This window comes from Plasmopara halstedii (assembly GCF_900000015.1).
Source record: "Plasmopara halstedii genome assembly, contig: Scaffold_322, whole genome shotgun sequence".
NCBI classification, from domain to species: Eukaryota; Oomycota; class Peronosporomycetes; order Peronosporales; family Peronosporaceae; genus Plasmopara; species Plasmopara halstedii.
Window position 1 is genome coordinate 1,619,170 of NW_020187243.1, and position 17,666 is coordinate 1,636,835.

General features: G+C 45.5%; 6 protein-coding genes across 6 annotated transcripts; 5 read left to right on the forward strand and 1 right to left on the reverse strand.

Annotated features, from left to right (window-relative positions):
* Positions 1 to 2,562: 2,562 nt before the first annotated feature.
* On the forward strand, positions 2,563 to 4,866 carry PHALS_08460 (uncharacterized protein; the record flags this gene model as incomplete). The annotated part of the gene is made up of 1 exon (XM_024723812.1): positions 2,563 to 4,866. One exon carries the CDS (start codon positions 2,563 to 2,565, stop codon positions 4,864 to 4,866), a length of 2,304 nt encoding a protein of 767 aa, XP_024574751.1.
* Positions 4,867 to 5,991: 1,125 nt separating this feature from the next.
* On the reverse strand, positions 5,992 to 6,924 carry PHALS_08461 (serine protease family; the record flags this gene model as incomplete). The annotated part of the gene is made up of 1 exon (XM_024723813.1): positions 5,992 to 6,924. One exon carries the CDS (start codon positions 6,922 to 6,924, stop codon positions 5,992 to 5,994), a length of 933 nt encoding a protein of 310 aa, XP_024574752.1.
* A 77-nt stretch (positions 6,925 to 7,001) lies between these two features.
* Positions 7,002 to 8,063, forward strand: PHALS_08462 (uncharacterized protein; the record flags this gene model as incomplete). Its single annotated transcript, XM_024723814.1, has 4 exons — positions 7,002 to 7,084; positions 7,183 to 7,280; positions 7,345 to 7,891; positions 8,021 to 8,063. 4 exons carry the CDS (start codon positions 7,002 to 7,004, stop codon positions 8,061 to 8,063), a joined length of 771 nt encoding a protein of 256 aa, XP_024574753.1.
* A 96-nt stretch (positions 8,064 to 8,159) lies between these two features.
* PHALS_08463 (cellulose binding domain-containing protein) lies at positions 8,160 to 9,128 on the forward strand (the record flags this gene model as incomplete). Its single annotated transcript, XM_024723816.1, has 1 exon — positions 8,160 to 9,128. The coding sequence occupies one exon, from the start codon at positions 8,160 to 8,162 to the stop codon at positions 9,126 to 9,128; it is 969 nt and encodes a 322-aa protein (XP_024574754.1).
* Positions 9,129 to 11,259: 2,131 nt separating this feature from the next.
* Positions 11,260 to 11,604, forward strand: PHALS_08464 (uncharacterized protein; the record flags this gene model as incomplete). The annotated part of the gene is made up of 1 exon (XM_024723817.1): positions 11,260 to 11,604. One exon carries the CDS (start codon positions 11,260 to 11,262, stop codon positions 11,602 to 11,604), a length of 345 nt encoding a protein of 114 aa, XP_024574755.1.
* A 4,837-nt stretch (positions 11,605 to 16,441) lies between these two features.
* Positions 16,442 to 16,647, forward strand: PHALS_08465 (uncharacterized protein; the record flags this gene model as incomplete). The annotated part of the gene is made up of 2 exons (XM_024723818.1): positions 16,442 to 16,569; positions 16,626 to 16,647. The coding sequence occupies 2 exons, from the start codon at positions 16,442 to 16,444 to the stop codon at positions 16,645 to 16,647; spliced, it is 150 nt and encodes a 49-aa protein (XP_024574756.1).
* Between the last annotated feature and the right edge of the window lie 1,019 nt (positions 16,648 to 17,666).

Here is a 17,666-nt window from a genome sequence, read left to right on the forward strand (position 1 = left end):
CTTAATACCAGTCGGCGACGGTGACTCGACCCCGATGAAGAATTTGTACATGAAGCTGGAGGTCATGAGCTGAGCTCAAGCTATGGCCCTGAACTGCTGTGGTCGTTGACTCACCCGTGTGAAAAGCACTGAGCTCGCGGGAACATTATGGATTGTTCCATATGTCACAAGGCGACGTTACGCAGGATGTCGGCGTTGCGCCTTGAGTCTGGCAAACTCAAATCGAAGATGGCGCCCAACGCGCTCGTCCACTTTCTTGTGACTTTGCTGTAAGGTAGACAGCGAAGAATGTTTCCGACGTCGCTGCACCCACAGCTCAAAGAGCTAATCGTCATCTACAGCGGTTTTGCCAGGGGCGATCACCACAGAATTGGCCTACATTGCGGGAACAGGAACTCCTCTTTTCTGAGCTCGAAGTCGAGCGTTGTACCGATCCATTGGAATATCTTGTGGTACCGAAAAGCGAGCTCGCAGAGCTTTCCACTGATCAAGATCATTTGGTGTAGTGCCGACTACGCAGACACCTAACGATCGAGTAATCGCGTCTTTTGCTTCTGTAGCGGAATCCGCCGCGTGGAAGACGTATACACGAGTGCCTAAGACCGAACGTGGATACGTGCACAGGAGAGCCGCCCCGTGAGCAGCCTCCAATTGCTGTGCCTCGTCGAGGCGACTGGTAATAACACCACTTCCCCCGGAAACCGATAGGTCGGAGATCGGACATGGTGTCCGCAAGGTTTGAGCTGGGCTCACATCGCGCCGTTGGCGCTCTTCATCTTCCTCGTCTCCCATACTGGGAAAGGTGTGTCCGACTCGTAGTTGACTTCCTCGAACTTCTCGACGAGGAAATGCATCGCCCGAGGAGGGCGTTGTGTTGCGCTCAGTTGCTGAGGGCTTGGGATGTACTTCTAATTAAGTCGCGGACGTACTGTCCGGTAATGCACCCTGTGCAGAGGAAGAAGAGCTTTGCACGTGGGCGCCCTCGCTACCAGCTTGGCGGGGTGTTTTGCGTGTCGTAGACACATGGATCATAGAGCAGATAATGTTCAAATTTGTTCTCTAAGGACGTTATGGTGTCTCGAATACGCGATCCCAGTATGAGGCGACCGTTAAATGTGAACTGGGGATACTCATGATTTTAATGGGGGTTTAACGAGATGACGCGTACCCTTGTACGCGGGTCGCACAAGATTGTACGACCGTACATAGGTGTGTATACACAAGTTAGCGAAAGCACTTAGTCGTGGGGCTACACCGTAACAAGAAGCTACTACGCCGGATCCCGGTACGGCTTAAGCAAGCCCACATAAAACACCGGGTGGGTGCGCATCCTTCTCGGTGCAGCGGGGCTGCCGTAGCTTTGCGCTTAGAGTAAGCTTAATTTAGGTCACCGACCTTACGTTCTTCACAAGAACGTACGAGTGTAGCGGATCGCGATCCACTACCTCCAAGAGTAGTTAGAACCGAAACCCAAGGATGTTAAACTCTTCTGTTTAACATGTAAACTGTTCTTTTTTGTTTTATCTGCGGCAAAGCCGCCTAACTTTAAATGTATAGATTTTCCAAAAAATATATAGTAAGATCTAAATACATGCATAACTACTGGCTACCCAGTCACGTACCGTATTCTTATTTGGGTGTCGTCACACCATGCCTATCTCGTGTGACACATCCCTGTTACCAGGGTACGTGTAACCCCGTTACTCTCGGGAGGTTCAGCGTATACGCTAGGCTTCGCTTGGCCACGACCTTAAAGGTCCAATGAACTGTGGACGAAGCGTCGTCTTAAAGACAGCAAAACTGCATGTGTAGGAAGGATTTAGCGTTAAATAAAACCAGGTCTCCGATCTCAGTGTTTTCAACATTCTTTCGTCCTTTTCCGTCTGCATACGAACTCACCCTCTGTGCGGTAGTTGAAGCGGAATCGATGAGTAATAGCATTTGGCAAATTCATTAGTTACACCGGAGCTGGCATGAGCATTATTAATTAACACCAATAATGGGCTGACACTGACAAAAGGTATCAACAAATACTTTTAGCGGGCTAACTGGGATTTTTACCGGTATTTTTCCATGGCATAAGTATAAGAGAATTTTTTTCAAAGAGCTTTCACCTTTGCATCTTCTCTTCCGGTTCGGATCGTTGATCTCGATAAAGAAAGCTGTGGCGAAGGTGTGGTGTGACACTTATGAGCTTCTTGTCAGCACATTCAATATTAATTACTATATTGTTGCACAACATATGTATTTAATATCAGCTTTTACAATTCAGATATCTAGCTACTTGAGAGTCTCTCGATTCCACTCCTGATTGCGGCGTACGAATTTATCCTCGGTCAGATAGCTAAAGCAGAAGCTGAGTCAACGCTTGTGTCCGGCATCTGGCATATAATAATTTATTAGGGTTTAGATGTATACGTGCAAGGCCAAGAAAAAAAAATTGCAGTTTCTTTTTTTGAGACAATAAATGTAATGTATTTGTACATCACAACAGAACTTGTATCTACTCGATTGTAAAGAATATGCGGCGAATATTATTTTCTCGCATAGGGCCCGTCTATTATGGACCCCGAGCGACCATCGGTGCAATCCCTCAGAGCGCAAGCCGAAGCCAAATACGAATCACATTCAGCCGCGCTCCAGCAGCAATTTATCGAACAAGAACGCATGTCCTCATACACTGATGATGCCTTTGAGTGCGAGTCACCGCACGCAATACTGACAAGCAGCTGCGGCGTGGGTACACATCAACACCTTGACCCACAGACGACTGAAGGTGCAGGCGAATCCTCGTTTCAAGGTGTGAACCTCGTGAACAACTTGCATGTGAGGGGCGCGAGCGATCATGACGCACACGGTGGGCTGGTGTACGGAGATTTAGCCCAGCCAAGACCGGAAATCATCCTTCGACGGAAGCGGTTCGCCGTACTTGTGGTGATCACAGCCGCTGTCATGTCAGCAATTGCTGCCTGGCTCCGAGAAGGTTTTGTTGTGGAGAAAAGGGTTCCTGTGGTTGATGCAGAGACCAAGACGGACATGGTCAATTCATATATTGGTCTTATGATGGGCTTTATCGAGTCCATTATCGCTCTCGGGATTGAGGAAATCTTCCCCGTCTTCGTAGTTTACCTCCACAATTTACGATGGTACCCAGGTGACGATCCAGCGACTAAGAAGCAAAGCAAGCTTAAGAAGTTTGCCCTCACGATCTTCATTCCGGCTGTTATGATGGCAGTAAGCAGCTCCCTATCTGCTGTGCAGGCCAATCAAAAGGAAGATAACTCGGTAGTTGGTAGCAGTAATCCAGCCACGACAACGAGGTTTTTGTCGCAGCAAGATATGAATTTGGGGGAATCAGGTTTGGGAGACACTATCTTGAAGACAGCTTTAGCTCGGAAGGTGGAACCTATGCAGCCTGTGAAAACGTCACGTTGCCCCCCCACACAAAAGGAGTTGTTCACAGAGGATACGCTACTGGCTGCAAGTCCGAAGGTTATCTTTGGGTTTCCTGTGAAAGACTGGAGCATTGAGTTTGGGAATGAATGGCCATTCCAAGAAGAGACACAGCGCTGCGAGATCTCATACAACAGTGCTGGTGGGTTTGCTGATGAGGCATACATGTGTGAAATTATGCCACTAGCCATGGCATGCGATCTCTGGGCACAGGGTAAAGCACATTTCTTCGGGAGTCCGAGTGCTGATATTTACAGTAAACTAGACTCGCGCCCATCAAGTATGGGCGAGCTCTTTGATCATGTCGTCAATTCATTACTCAAAGCAGGGCTGCCATTAATCAAAGATGCAAATGTCGATGCTTCTTTTGAGACAAGAGCTCTAAGCCCATCAATGAAATTGCAGGTCATGACGCTTGAGCTGCCTCTGCGCAGCACAACTAACACTACAGTTGTTTGTAGTGAAACCAGCTGTTCATTGCTGGTTCCCTACTCAAATGCTAAATTGCGTTTTCCACGAAAGCAGGCTGGAATGGCACCAGGGAATACGTCCAACTCGGTGTTTGTACATGGTCTTACGGTTGTCAATAGCTTCAATTTTGAGGCAGCCGTAGTAAAGCGGTCATTGGTGCTATCATTCGGACGCATCACGTGGCATTTTGCTCAAGCCGATAAAAGTGAGTGTGGCTATGCCACCTCCACAAAGGGAGAGTGTCAGGTGTTGCACCATCAGCTCGGAAATAGCAATCGCCGCTTGGTATTGGCAAAGCAGTGGCTTCCGCCTTATCTACAACGTGAAAGTCGAAATTTTCATGTCTCCCTTGTTCAGCTGTTAGAGCCAAAAGTCAGACTTCACCCCGGACAGTTAATGTTTATGGAGCATTTAAAGTCTTGGCCAAAAGATTTCATTTGCTCGGCTACATTGGATCCGTATCTTCGATACATCAAAAACAACCACTTTTACTTTAATGAAAATGTAGTGGAAACGATGGCAGCATCAGCGCTATTGTACATCTTTCAAAACGCCAAAGTGGTATATGCAGCCCATGATGTGGAAGCTGTTAACGTTCAGCGACAGCTCGTTGACACCAGAGTACGCCGAGTTAGAATTTTTTTGACAAATACCAAGGTGGGCAATGTGTGCACATGGACGGGATGTGGTGTCCTTTTGCTTTTAACAATTTTAGTCTTTGTGTTGCCGAATGAGCGAGCTCGCCTTGCACCGCCGCGTGGTGGCAATGCACGCGCCGAAAGATTTGTGGCAGTTCAGACAGAGCAGATCTACCCAAATTTAATCTACAAAAAGCGCTTTTTAATAGGCAAAACTGGTGAGGAGATAAAGTTTGGCGAGTTTGTTGTCGAGTCGGTTGGTTTGCATCATAGGATGGAGGAAGACGAGCAAATATTCATTTGAGCTCACGAAATGAATCGCTGAATAAATGATACTAATAACGAGGCACAAGAGTCAGTGCTTTTTGGCGAGCTCCGAATTGATTAAGCATGCCCGCAAAGCGAAGTGACAGCATGCGGCAGCACCAAACGGTCCTGTGCATTACACGTGAGGCTCACTTGTACCGTCATGAGATTTCGCACCGCAAACTTTAATGAAGCTGGATCAGCGGTTCCTTATAACTCAGTGGTTTGCGATTGCCCTTGCATTTGTTTGTGAGCCTACACGTCTATTTGCGACTAAGACGGATAAATTCGGACTTCCTTAATAATGTTGAAGCCGGAAGTCATCTCGACTCTTGTAATCGTCGGCATTGCATGGCGAGACCAAATAATACAACTAATTTATATCTAAAATATCTTTAATTTTCTGCGTAATACCGTATAATCGTATATCCTTTCTTTTAAATCACGTCAATTTTGAGTACGTCACTTTTATAGCGCAAGCAATATATCGCACAACAAGCTGCAAATGGCAACATAAAACATGCTTTCAGCGCGTTGAGCTTTGACTATCACGCTTGTCTTGTTAACAGATTGTAAAATGTAGCTTGTATATTACACCTCGTACGACACGTCTCTAAGAACAAGGATGGTCTGTTGTTTCATATTTGAGCACGCTAAGTCGCAGTATATACATTTCAATAAAGCTTAAGTATGTCTTACTTAAGCCGGAATGAACGTCAGTCCAGAAAAGCGTTGTGATAAAGATTATTGGGCTGCGTCCTCAATCGCACTAAAATTGCTCAAAGAATGATGTTGCTTGGTCGTGATATTTGTAATCAGCTTTGGTCTAAAATTAATGGCGCAATGCGTGCAATGAGTCGAATGGCGCACAAAGCTAATTAGCGAGCACTGAAAAATGGGATAAGTGGCACTCGATTGGTATGGGTAGAATATTTTAATCGAAACGCCAAATGTTTCAAGTTTTGTTAGCACAGTTTAAGAAAGCTTAAGAAATTATAAATCTGACTAAAAACAGCCAGTCTTTTCTATGAGCATATTTAGGAGAAGTTTTAACTTTTTACTGCAATACAAATTACAAGTACTTTTTTTTAATATTTGAGCCTGTTTATTTAGCAAATCGCACCTAATGCAAGACCGCAACGTGCTCTCGAATCTCACGCAATGCTATTTTTATATGCTTCGAGTTCGACAACATGTGATTTGCCTTTGGTATCAACAAAAAAGACTTCGGATCAGCTGCCGCTGCAAATAGCTCCTCGCCATTTGCATGAGGAACATCCGTATCTGCGTCACCATGAATCACCAGCAGCGGTGGCAGACAAATCCCTGACACAGCTTTAGATATGTCTAGCGAGCCTTCGAAAAACTCGTCAATGTAATTCTTATCCAAACGTATGTAAATCTTCGATGGTGCATTTGCGTCAGTCAGAGCTGTGGTAGCTTGAACGCCATCCAGTGATAGCTCAACATTTTTGGGTAGTGGACAATTTTCTTCCAAGTAAAACTCTTTCCAGCACCAACCTTGCTTTTCAGCCTGCTTCAACTGCTCCTTATTAAAATCAAAGTGGACCCCCTTTGTCATATCCAGCAGGCCTGCAATCACCGTAACGGTATCCGACACACTTTTATCCCGCAGTAAAGCACCTACGATGGCTCCAGTAGAAAGACCCACGGTGTGCACCTTGCCTTTTCCACCCAGAAAGTGTGAGCGGACGTACTTGCAAACGACGATCGCATCCTCAACCTCCAAAGATATACGCTTGTCTGTAAAACGCAGCTCTTTGTCTGATCCAGGGACTCCGCCAAAATTGAAAGTTACAAACACGTGTTTCCGATCCTTCTGATTCACCCAACACTCGGCCAATTTGGCTGCCATGCGAGAGGCAAACTTTACTTCGGTTGGATGCACGCTCATATCTGGAAAGCCGTGCAAATACACCATTGACTCGTCGAAAGTTATATTGTCGTTATCCTCACTTGTAGCTACAATAGCCAACAGAGTTCGACAAACCCCGCGCGCTGCAGACACTTCAATACACGCATGACGTAAACGCATTTTTTGTGAATTCTAAATTGAAAAAAATAAAAGTTTACAAGAAATAAATTGATTTATAAATTTTTACCGCTGCTACGATGCCTCCAGAACGTCGAGGAAAAAACGATTCTACCGAATCCGTGCCATGCAGCTACTGCATAGGCATGAGTGTGTACACAAAGTAGGTCCCTGAAAGCTGGGATGATCGGACGTGGAGCGCTTGCACAAACTAGTGACTGATTACTAACTACTTTTATGTACTACTTTTATTTGCTTAAGATCCATGTGGCGCAATCGTCAGACTCCGAAATGCAAGGGCCTCCAAGTGAATTTGAACTCTAGTCGTGAACGTCTGCAGAATTTGAGAGAGCGGGCTGGTGGGAATAAGGCCGAGCTGTTTGTTCGCTAGATACCATATTTAACGTAAATTTTATTGTTTAGGTCACCCGAGGAAGGAAAATTTTACTTTTATAGGCGTTGGTCTGTCTACGTACTCACCCGAGTGGATGGAGGAAGGAAAATACTTGCCACATGTGAAAGGTATTAGTATCATCGCTGTCCAGCCAGACTTCAGCGATGATTTCATGAAGCACATTGAAGAGCACAAACGTATTAAGCGTGAGCTTGAAAAAAGTGCAGGCAACAAAGGAGACTTGCAAGATGGACACGATGACGATCTCTTTGGATTTAATGATGCCGAAGCGACAGATGACGGTCAGGCGCTTGTTGAGAGCGAAGTGGTGCGAGGATTGAAAACACCAAGTGGTCCAGCTGTAGTGCCAGCATCGATCACTATGGAAGAGGTTAAGGATCGCTTTGTAGAAAAGACAAAGTATTCCGTAAACGCCATGTACAAATTTTGGGCACGTCGACTGGATGGATTTGGCGATCGGTATTTGGACTCATGTCGACGTTTGACGGAGCAGATGGAGAAGCAAGTGGTGAAGACACCACAAAATTTGACTTGGCTGATACACCGCATCGACGAGTACGTGTTTGGCAAAGATAAAGATTGATTTTAGAGATCGCAATTTTACTGGAATGTCAAGAAGAACGATTTCTATTTCTGTTTGGTACTTTTAGCAATGACATTGACATTGCTTTTATCGTAAAGCAGAATAAAACGGGACAAAACGGAGAATCTATTTCAAACGGGCTGAACTGCTTATAGGATAAATGTAGCAGACATCTAAATCAGCCACTTTAGCTTTCGCTTCCGCCTAACCAAATCCTTGTCAACTTTGGCCATTCCGACCATGGTCAAGTTTAGTCTCAGCGTCAGCGCTGCAGTCTGCGCTTTAATAAAACACTATTTACTTATTGAAGCTGTTATTCTAAGTAATGACAGTAATATCACCGCGGGTGGCGCTGATCTCGTTCTTCTCTTACCGATTCACAACAACAGCTTCAATTTGAGTGCTGGCACCACTAGTAACACATCTGTTGATTTCATTGAAGCTCCCGTTGTGAATTTAGACAGCGGGTCAGCTGTATTAGTTAACAATACAAGGCTATCGAATGTCGATGTATATGGTGATGAAGGCAACACAACAACCAGACATTCGGTTGAAAATGCTACTTCTGCTATAGATCCTGGTTTTATGTCACACGGCAGCAGCGTCGATGACGATAGCAGCACCGCCGATGGCTTCGGCACCACCGGATTTTTTTCTGACAATGACGGAAGCGTGTCACTCGACTCAAGTCTTGACACAATCGATGCCAGCATTGACGCTGGTAGTTCTAGGACCAGTCACGACACCACAGATTTGACTACCGTTAACGGTGATGGAAGTCTGCGAACTGACTTAGGTGCTAATGAGCCATCCGATGGTGGCGATCAAAGTGTATTGGACGATATTGATTTCTCGAAGGCACCATCCTCTACACCGATTGCGCCTCATGGACCAAGCCCAATCACCGGTCAAGTCAAACTCGTCCCTGGTCATAGTGACTGCGGCGGATTAAACTTCAATTACACAATCTATATGCCTACCTCTCTTAGCACAGTTGGGTATACAATGCTCTCTTGCGAACAGGGTTACCGATGCCAGGAGGTTGAAGATAGCCATGTATATCGTTGCAGTGAATGGCCAAGTCGCACTCCTGTCTCATTTTACGGCCAATGTGGTGGTGGAGATTACGACGGCCAGACATTCTGCGCTCCTGGAGCAGTGTGCAAGTACATCAGCGCTAGTTTTTCCCAATGCTTACCGACCTACTGAAGGCGTTACAATTACAAATACATACAAAGTTTACAAAACAATAATGATTCTTGAGCGTTTTGACTTGTTAATTTTGTCTTACCGGGTTTATGTGAGTAATTATGAGATGCTGAATATGTTTAAGACTTTCAAAATCCAATATACCTACGTCTTAACCCGAACTATAAATTTAGCTAATGCTAATGAGAGCTGAATCAAGCACAATTTAGACAAGACAAATATTCTCAAGAGGAGTGTTCTGACGCGTGATTATGCAGTTATAAATACAGAGTAGTGGTTGCACTAAATTGCACACGACAACTGTTCCTGCTTGACACGGCTACAAAATTGTTGCACTGGCTCATATGCCATTTTCGACTTAGTGTACACTGCTCTTCAAAATTGAAAATTGTTGATGGCAGTGGAGCTAGATGCAGCGAAGAAAATTAAAATAATGCTATGGCATATGCTGGCAATTGTGCGATGTCTGAACCAGTAGGCTTAGAAGTAGCACAGAGTAGTGAACTAAGAAATTTGTATAAATTATTCATTTCGGTTTTGACGTTACATTTTTAAGGGAACTACAACTAGTGATCTATAGTGAGCTGTACGGATTTGTCTGCATTTCTGCTCTCTCGCTGTCCTTTGTCAGCGATTGTGTCGTTGCTAGCTTCAGACTTTACTCGCGCATTTGAACTACGGCTGTGATGCCCTGGTGGTTAAGTTGGCACAGAATGTCGTCAACGCTTCGGGTATGTCAATTATAAGTGTACTGCCTTTGGGATCATTGCAACGGGGTTGCCGTGAACCTTGCACAAAAGAAGCGCTGACTCAAGAAGTAAGCGGTAAGTAACGCGTAGAGGTCGAGTTTGAGCCTTGCCACCAGGAGCGGGACTGAGAAGCTCAAGCGTACCTAGTCTCCCTGGTATCTCTACTGTCATAGGTTTCGGATCAACTCTAGCATAAATATATACGTCTTACCGTATTTCATATTAGAGCTGACTTTACTATTTGACGTGCGGCTAGCATCCCACATATACCACGGACCTCTCTTTTATCGAGTCCTATCATTTCCAAAAGTTCCAATGTATAGTTATTTAAGACTACTCACATTTACATACGAAGTGCAATGTGGATCACCTACAATTGTTACAATATTGTGTTGAACGCATTTGTATAACAGTGCAAGGTGCATTTCCTATAGTGCATACAGTAAATACCCCGTTACACCCCCCTGCCAAACACGGGAGACCATCCTTCGAATTGCGTTTCTTGAGCCAGCGCTCAAAAATGAGCACTAAGTAAGTAACCACCGCGCTTGGATTTTAGTCGTCTTATTGCCTTCTACCATCGCTGCCCTCGAGCACATGCTCGCATCAAGATTTTTCCCGCGTACATTATTACATGGCTCGGCGAGCCTGGAGTGGCGCTGTCCTCGCGACCGACGCCCTTAAAGCTAAAGTTGGTGATGCTACTGAGATGTTCTTCGATGACAATGGACGCATAAACTTTCCGAGAACCGGCCCACACCTTTGCTCTGACCTAAACTTATACGGCCGGTCAGTTTACAGAGGACGCAAAGCTCAACGCACTCCACCCCGAATCTTTACGAGTCATTGACTCCGTGCTCTTTTCCGACGGCTGGTAGTGATGAGACACCCGCCTCGAACCTCACAACGATGTCCAGCTTATCGCCACGATCTGGACCGTGAAGCCCAGCTTGTTTGTTAATAACCGTGAGAGACACATGGACTCGTGCGAAACAATTACGTCACGACCAAGATTTGAAGCCATCAGAAATTGCTCGCGATGACAGGGCACTGGTGCCTGAGAAGGGAGAAGGAAAAGGAGACAAACATGCAAGGAATTTCTGCCGAGTTTTTTATACAATCTACATGGTGGCCGTAAAGGCACATGGCCCCACTACTACACGCCCCGACGCCTGATCTGATATATGCAAATGTCTCGGATCCACCGGATTGGTCACAACAGGCAAATGTAGTCAAATGTCGTACCTTCGAAACTGTCGACTCGACAATGCATCCGCTTCGGTACACGGGGATCGGACTTATGACCGCCTGCATGTCTTTTAGCTTCTTGATCAATGTCCAACACGCTCCACTTCAGAGCCTCAGAGTCCTTGGATCATTCGATGTTGATATGTCCGATCTCCCTCGTAGCTTCTTTATGGCGCCGACAACGCCTTCGTCGGCAGGCTCGCGAGGAGTTTAGCGCTAGCGGCATACCCTGGTATAACAACGCCTTTCTTGGCACATTTTTGGATGAACTTGTTCTTGACGTCCTCATGGTTTGTTGTGGCCAACTTCATTTCGTTCTGTACATGCGTGATAACAGCTTCGTTGTCTACCCACAGGTCAATAGGCAACTAGGTAGCGATATTGGTCCTGCCCATCGGCTCATAAGCAACCTCGGATGCCGGTTACGTCACATAACTTTGCTTCTTGCGTTGCCATCTATCTACCGTCATACAGTATAAATGGACGACCGCCACGCTTACATACCTTTTGACGTCCTTATTAGCCACAAAGTCGGCCCCAGCGCTTGAGCGCAGGTGCAGCTGCAACCGTAGTTTTGACCTTGTCACTACCTGACATTGCAGCAGGGCTGCTGTAGCTCTTTGCTTAAAGGAAGCTAAGCTAAGATCATCGACCTTACGTTCTTTCCAAGAATCAGTACGAGTGTAGCGGATCGCAATCCGCTACCTCCAAGTGCTATAAACCTTACCAAGCAAGCGAACACTTCTGTTCAAAATCGAAACTGTATTTAATTGTTTTAGTTGCGGCAGAGCCGCCAATATCTAAAACCCTTAGTTTTCCTAATAAATTTAGTAATACATAACCAATATAGCAAAATCTAATTTATATAGTAACATGCGTAACTACTGACAATCCTGCTACGTGATGGCTTCTTGTTACGGTGTAGCCACACCACTGTGTGATTACACTAATTTGTGTAATACGCACCTCTGTACGATCGCACAATCTTGTGCGACCCGCCCTTTCATACAAGTGTACGTGTAACCCCGTTACAGACGTAGATAGCTTGTGCAATCGGGCGCCACTGAGGTACCGGAAGACACGCTTATCGAGCTACCAGTCCGCCATCGTTGGTACATATTCGAAATTGTTGAAATACACAGCAAAAGTTATATCCATCGAGTTCATCTCGTGATCCAAAGAGAACTCCTCACCAATGACTGGAAATAGTCACCGTCGGTTCCCACAATAATGTCTCCTTCGTCGTTTATAAGCGCGCTGAGTTTGCATTTATATCTCTTCTTTTCTCTTCGCTTCAGTACTTTGTATCTCAACGGTTTTTGTCACGGGCTCAAAGCATCATTCACGAGCTCAACACTTGGAGACACGATGGCTTACTGCGGTTGTCTACGTAAGAAAATAGCTCGGCGTACTGTCGAACAATTTTCAGCGTGCAGAAAAAGTAAACACAAACTTGTGCAGTAGCCATGATGAGGTGCAGCAATCTACAAAATGTTAAACAATTGTACGCAGTGATATCTCCAATTCTTCATTCATATAGAAGTCGTGACTATTCACTGCTTAGTCAAGTGTACCAGAGAGTTAACGTTGCTCGAGACAAATTTTACCATTAGATGCAGTTTTGCATGATGGCAGAGCTACCATGCAGGATGTCATCCGGTAGGCTGTTTTGTCTCGGTGCCTGTCTTCTCTTCTCTTGTTCAGTTTGCTGATCAAGGATTTGTTAACAATAAAGCGTTTATCAGCCTTGTGCGTTGCCCGATGTCACCGAACTGTAAGCAGTTGGGAGACATATTGCTTTGTATATGAGCTGTCACGAAAAGCTGGTAACATCTCGCACCACGCTGCCTCCGATAGCGGTTTAACACGTGTTGAAAGTGGGATGTATAAGTCCCAGCTACTTCGTAGACTTAAAATGCAAAAATCTGGCTAAAACCCTAAGATTACTAAGCAAAAAGGCTGAGGCAACTTTCGTCTCTTCTTTACATTCAGTGGATGGTCAATCTCTTTATGGCTCATCTCGGGAAATGGTTCGGAGATTCGAAGCGCCCGATACTTCAAAATTGCGCGTCTGGCTTGAGTACGATGATTATAATAAATCAAGCCTTATTCCTCACATTAGTGATATATTTATCATTTTTGTGCCTGGTTGTTTGAGGTCTTTCATATTGCTAGGACTTGTGACAGTTTCTCCGGGGGAATTTGGCTAGCTTTTACCATACGGTTTGCCGGTAGCGTGACGTCACAGGAATATGGCTATGTTTATGGTCGAATACTACGAGCATTACTCAAGTAGCAGCCACTTTGCTGATTACCTTAAATAAATGAATCAGGGGTTAAGCCTAGCGAGTACAGCTCATAAAACGATATGCTTAGAGATGCAATGCTAATTTGCGATCTACGGGCCCAATTTGTTGAAGCTGGACGCGTAAATTGAAGCGCCATCAGTGGAGCGACGTGGGAATGAACGATGCAGCTGCAACCATAGGTGAAGATTGGTGTGATGGCAGACTTATTAAAAGTTGCTTCACCTCACAAGTAGCATCCCACCAAATTTTTGCTCCAATTACTAGGCTCAGGACCATCTTTTGAAAATACTATTGCGTATGGTAAGAAGTTGCGCATCAGATTGACGGGTCAGACTGGCAGGGCTCGTTGGCTTGCTGATTAAGATGGCAGGTATTAAAGAAATCCGGACATATTGTGGCATTCATGTGAAGCTATCTCCGAGCAGGATGCACGGCAACCCTTTTAAAATCGGTAGGCTGGTAGACTACCCCACAACCTAGTCGTGAAAGAAATGTACCCTCTGTGATGATGAGATTGGAGTTATCAACTTTTGGTTCTTGAGTCGAATAGAATTGCTTGAAAGGTCTTGTCTGTTGTTGTCTTTGGAGGGGTAAGGAACTGATAGCTTGAAAGCCTGCTGCGGTATCGCTTGCCTTGAGGCGTTTACGAACCATGAGAATGGACTGGTAAGACGTCTCCAGGAGTGTCCTAATCGGGCGTCGCTAGGGGTATCAGATGGCATCTACCACAAGACCGCAGATGTTAATTGTTCAGCACTCAGAACAGGGATAAGAAAGCTCCAATCTGGATGAGGAGTTTGGAAGGCCATGAATTTGGCCATGCTTCAAGCAGTACAAAAAACTATAGCGCTTCAGCCATCACGCAAAGAGGCCGCACGTGAATATGGCACAAACGCGCAGTAAAAACGTGGAAGAGACATTACTAACATTTGAAGATTTGGAACGACAGGTGCTGCTTGTCTTCTCACAACCTAGATAGGCGTACCGGGTGCCTCCAAGTTTTTGTCTTCTAGTCAATAGGCGGAAACCAGCGAGCAATGGCCATGTGCTATTAATGTTATCGCCGCGATACCATCAGACCATCTTTTGGAGGCAATAACTTTCCTGAAGGTTTACCAGGTGGGCAACGCATTGCATTTGGAGTACAATATCCGGGCTTCGATGGTCGTTGATACCGGATGTAAAAGCTCCAGGAGGGCACCAGAGGCGAATAACTTCAACTATGCCGAGCTGAAAGAGTAAGCTAGCTTGGCTGCTGAGCACCTCCGCGAAGGCTTACTGAAATTATCTCATTACCCGGCTCTTATGATCCAGCCAAGCGCAAAGAGCTCTGGTGTCGTCTCACCAGCATTTTGTTAAAATCTTTATCCCCTTGTGAATAGATCAAATGTTCTTGCTGCTACTATATGCGCAAGTGATACTTACATAGAGTGATAATCTTTAAATTCAAAGAGCGCAGCGGGCGCGGCTTTGTGGCTTTGCGGTTTTATAAGAGTGTCGCCGGAAAAATCGCATGCGCAACTTTGACGGCATTGAAGTCCATATAGAGCTTTAGAAAGGTTTTAAACACTGGGCGCTGCTCTTCATCGAATAGATTTAGATGGCGAAGCAGGTCTGTAGCTATGCCTGGTCAGAATTGTACATGTGAACAATATCGGCCAGTATCTACGTTACAAAGCTGAATGCTTCTACCAGAAGCCCCTTATGTGTTGGTGGGCCTTACAGGTGATGGATCAAATGCACTGTCATTCAAAATGACGATCTCAGCGCAACAAGAAATGTAGCTGTTTAGAGCCAAAAATGCCCCTACCGATGATGGAATGGGCGTTCGATGTACCTAAATGCTCTTCATGGCGGCAACAAGCGCGTTACACACGCTATAACCGGAGAATATTGTCAAGAGCGCGGACCCAAGCTTTAGGCACACTATGATCCCCGAGTATGACACCACGCGATCGGATAAGCAATTGAGTCAACTGTGTGAGCGCAGATGATGTCTGATGACATTTGAGCAAAAGTGATGTCGTCAGTGCGGTGTTCGAAAGCATGAGGAAGCGCAATAATGCACCATGCGAAAACAGATTAGATAGATTTGCTCGTAGCGTCTGACTGATAACGACGATAGCACGTCAGTCAAGCTCGCACTTGCTGTCGGCAACAAGGCTCTGTTAATGGATGTATTCAGCCGGATCCTGGACAGTAGTGCCCGTCGACATTTCTTCGACAACCCCGCGCTGATGTTTATCGTTGTGGGGCATTCCATTTTGGATACTTGTACGCTGCTTATAGTCGGAAAAATTACGTTGCCAAAGGATTGGTAAGTCTGTGAGCAAACTTTAATGGAGCCACGGCTGAGGTAGATCTCCGTGATATCTTTCACGCAACAAAACTGGCAAAGATCTGATACAACATGGATATCGGATTGCAAAGGGATGCTGCTTATCCAAGTGCCACGACAAGCTGGCGTTGATAAAGAGCGACGACGTGGTGATCTACATCAAACTGAAGGGCAACGTGTTTGTAGCTAGACTTGAGTCGGCGGCCGCGAAAACTGCAAAGATGGAAGGGCTTATCATTAATCTGATGGATAAGAGAGCTGAAAAGCGTTAACAAAACATTTCGAATACTGTGTCGATATCTTGAATCAGTAGCGGAAGACATGCATTTTTTGTGCTGAAGATAAGCGAATTCGTGAAAAGTAGCCGACCAAGTACACCGACGAGTACCCACCGTCCGATCAAGTCGAAGGAGCTGCGACCTAGAAGGCCTTATGATGCTGTTTATAAGTCCAGATAGCTGTTGCATAATCTGCTTTGTGGATCGCATGTCATAAACTGCAAGTTGTTCATGGCGATATTGGAGAACATAGCTGCAAAAAAATTAAGGACTTTTTGTCGAGTTCGAGAAATTGTTCGGCTGTTGGTACATAGTTTCCGCATGAGAGGCGGCGAACAATATCTCTTCTATAAAAAAGAGACATTCTTCGCCGCCAAATACTGGCAAGTCTATGACGTCAAAAACCAAGCTGCAAACGGTAAAGCGAAGCGACCGCGCATCTCCAAACATGGTTCGGTGCGCGGTGCTTGGTGCGGGGTTGCCGCTTAGTTACTGTGGTGACACAACTGAGTACGCCACGTACGTACTAAACTGAAGCTCGTCTCGTGCCAATTTACTTGAATGTCACCTCTCAGGTTCCGACCGGGTAATCCTTAAACCTTCGTGACACCGTGGTATTTGTATTCAAGCGCGCTTTATTTTGTAACCTTGATAAATGCGCCATAAACAAGATGGTATGATTGGCTCGTTTTAGGTAGAAAGAATCAACTGAAAGGGTACACTGTATATCTGACTTCTTGAGCGACATGATTGTTACGGGCCGCGTGCAGGATAATCGCACACTGAAAAAAGGCGCGAGTTCACAGACACTTGCTGCTAAAACATCCCGACAAAGTTATCAGCTATCATTAAGAGCACAAGCAAAAACCCCACAGATTTAATCGGCCGCACCGCTAGCCGCGACGCAATACTGAATATAGAAATCACGTCGAAGCCACCCCGTGGCTCTTTATCAGCTCAAACTCTTCCAGAATAAATGACGCCAAGCCACTTACAGCCGGAGAGCTCCGACAAGTGCGTAAGTGTACAGAGAGAGCACTGGGGGTAGTAGCTGAACAAGATGAGACTACTGCCCTGCCAGCTGCCAACACGTGAGCGCCCACCAAGTGCAAGCCTGGTACAGTTGAAATTGCATATCAAACGGTTGCACAAAAAGAAGCGAACGGACACCGGAAAGTTGCGCGGTACAAAAATCGATCGGCTGTCTGCAGCAACAACCAGAATCACGGCGAAGATTTATCTGTGTGCTTGAATCTCAAGACTAAAGATGGTGGCATAACAGTCGTCGAGATATGGCCAGACGACTTACTAGTCGCTGGAACAGACTACAGCAAGATCATATATCGGCAAAGATTCTGGTTAGGTCAGTGCCAATTACCGGGTACTATATCAGCTATCAGTGCGAACTACCGGTCTCTAGTACCGCTAATACCAATTTTGATGCAGATACTTGTATGTCTCACCGATAATTGATGGCAAATTCTGGAATAGCAATTCTTGCAAGCTAATTTTGGTAATCTATTGATATACCAGTTGAAAGTTTGTCTATAGTATAGGATGAAAGCAGGTAATGCAGTGTTGGTCAGCTTGTATATTGAGAAGTGAGAGAAGATTTC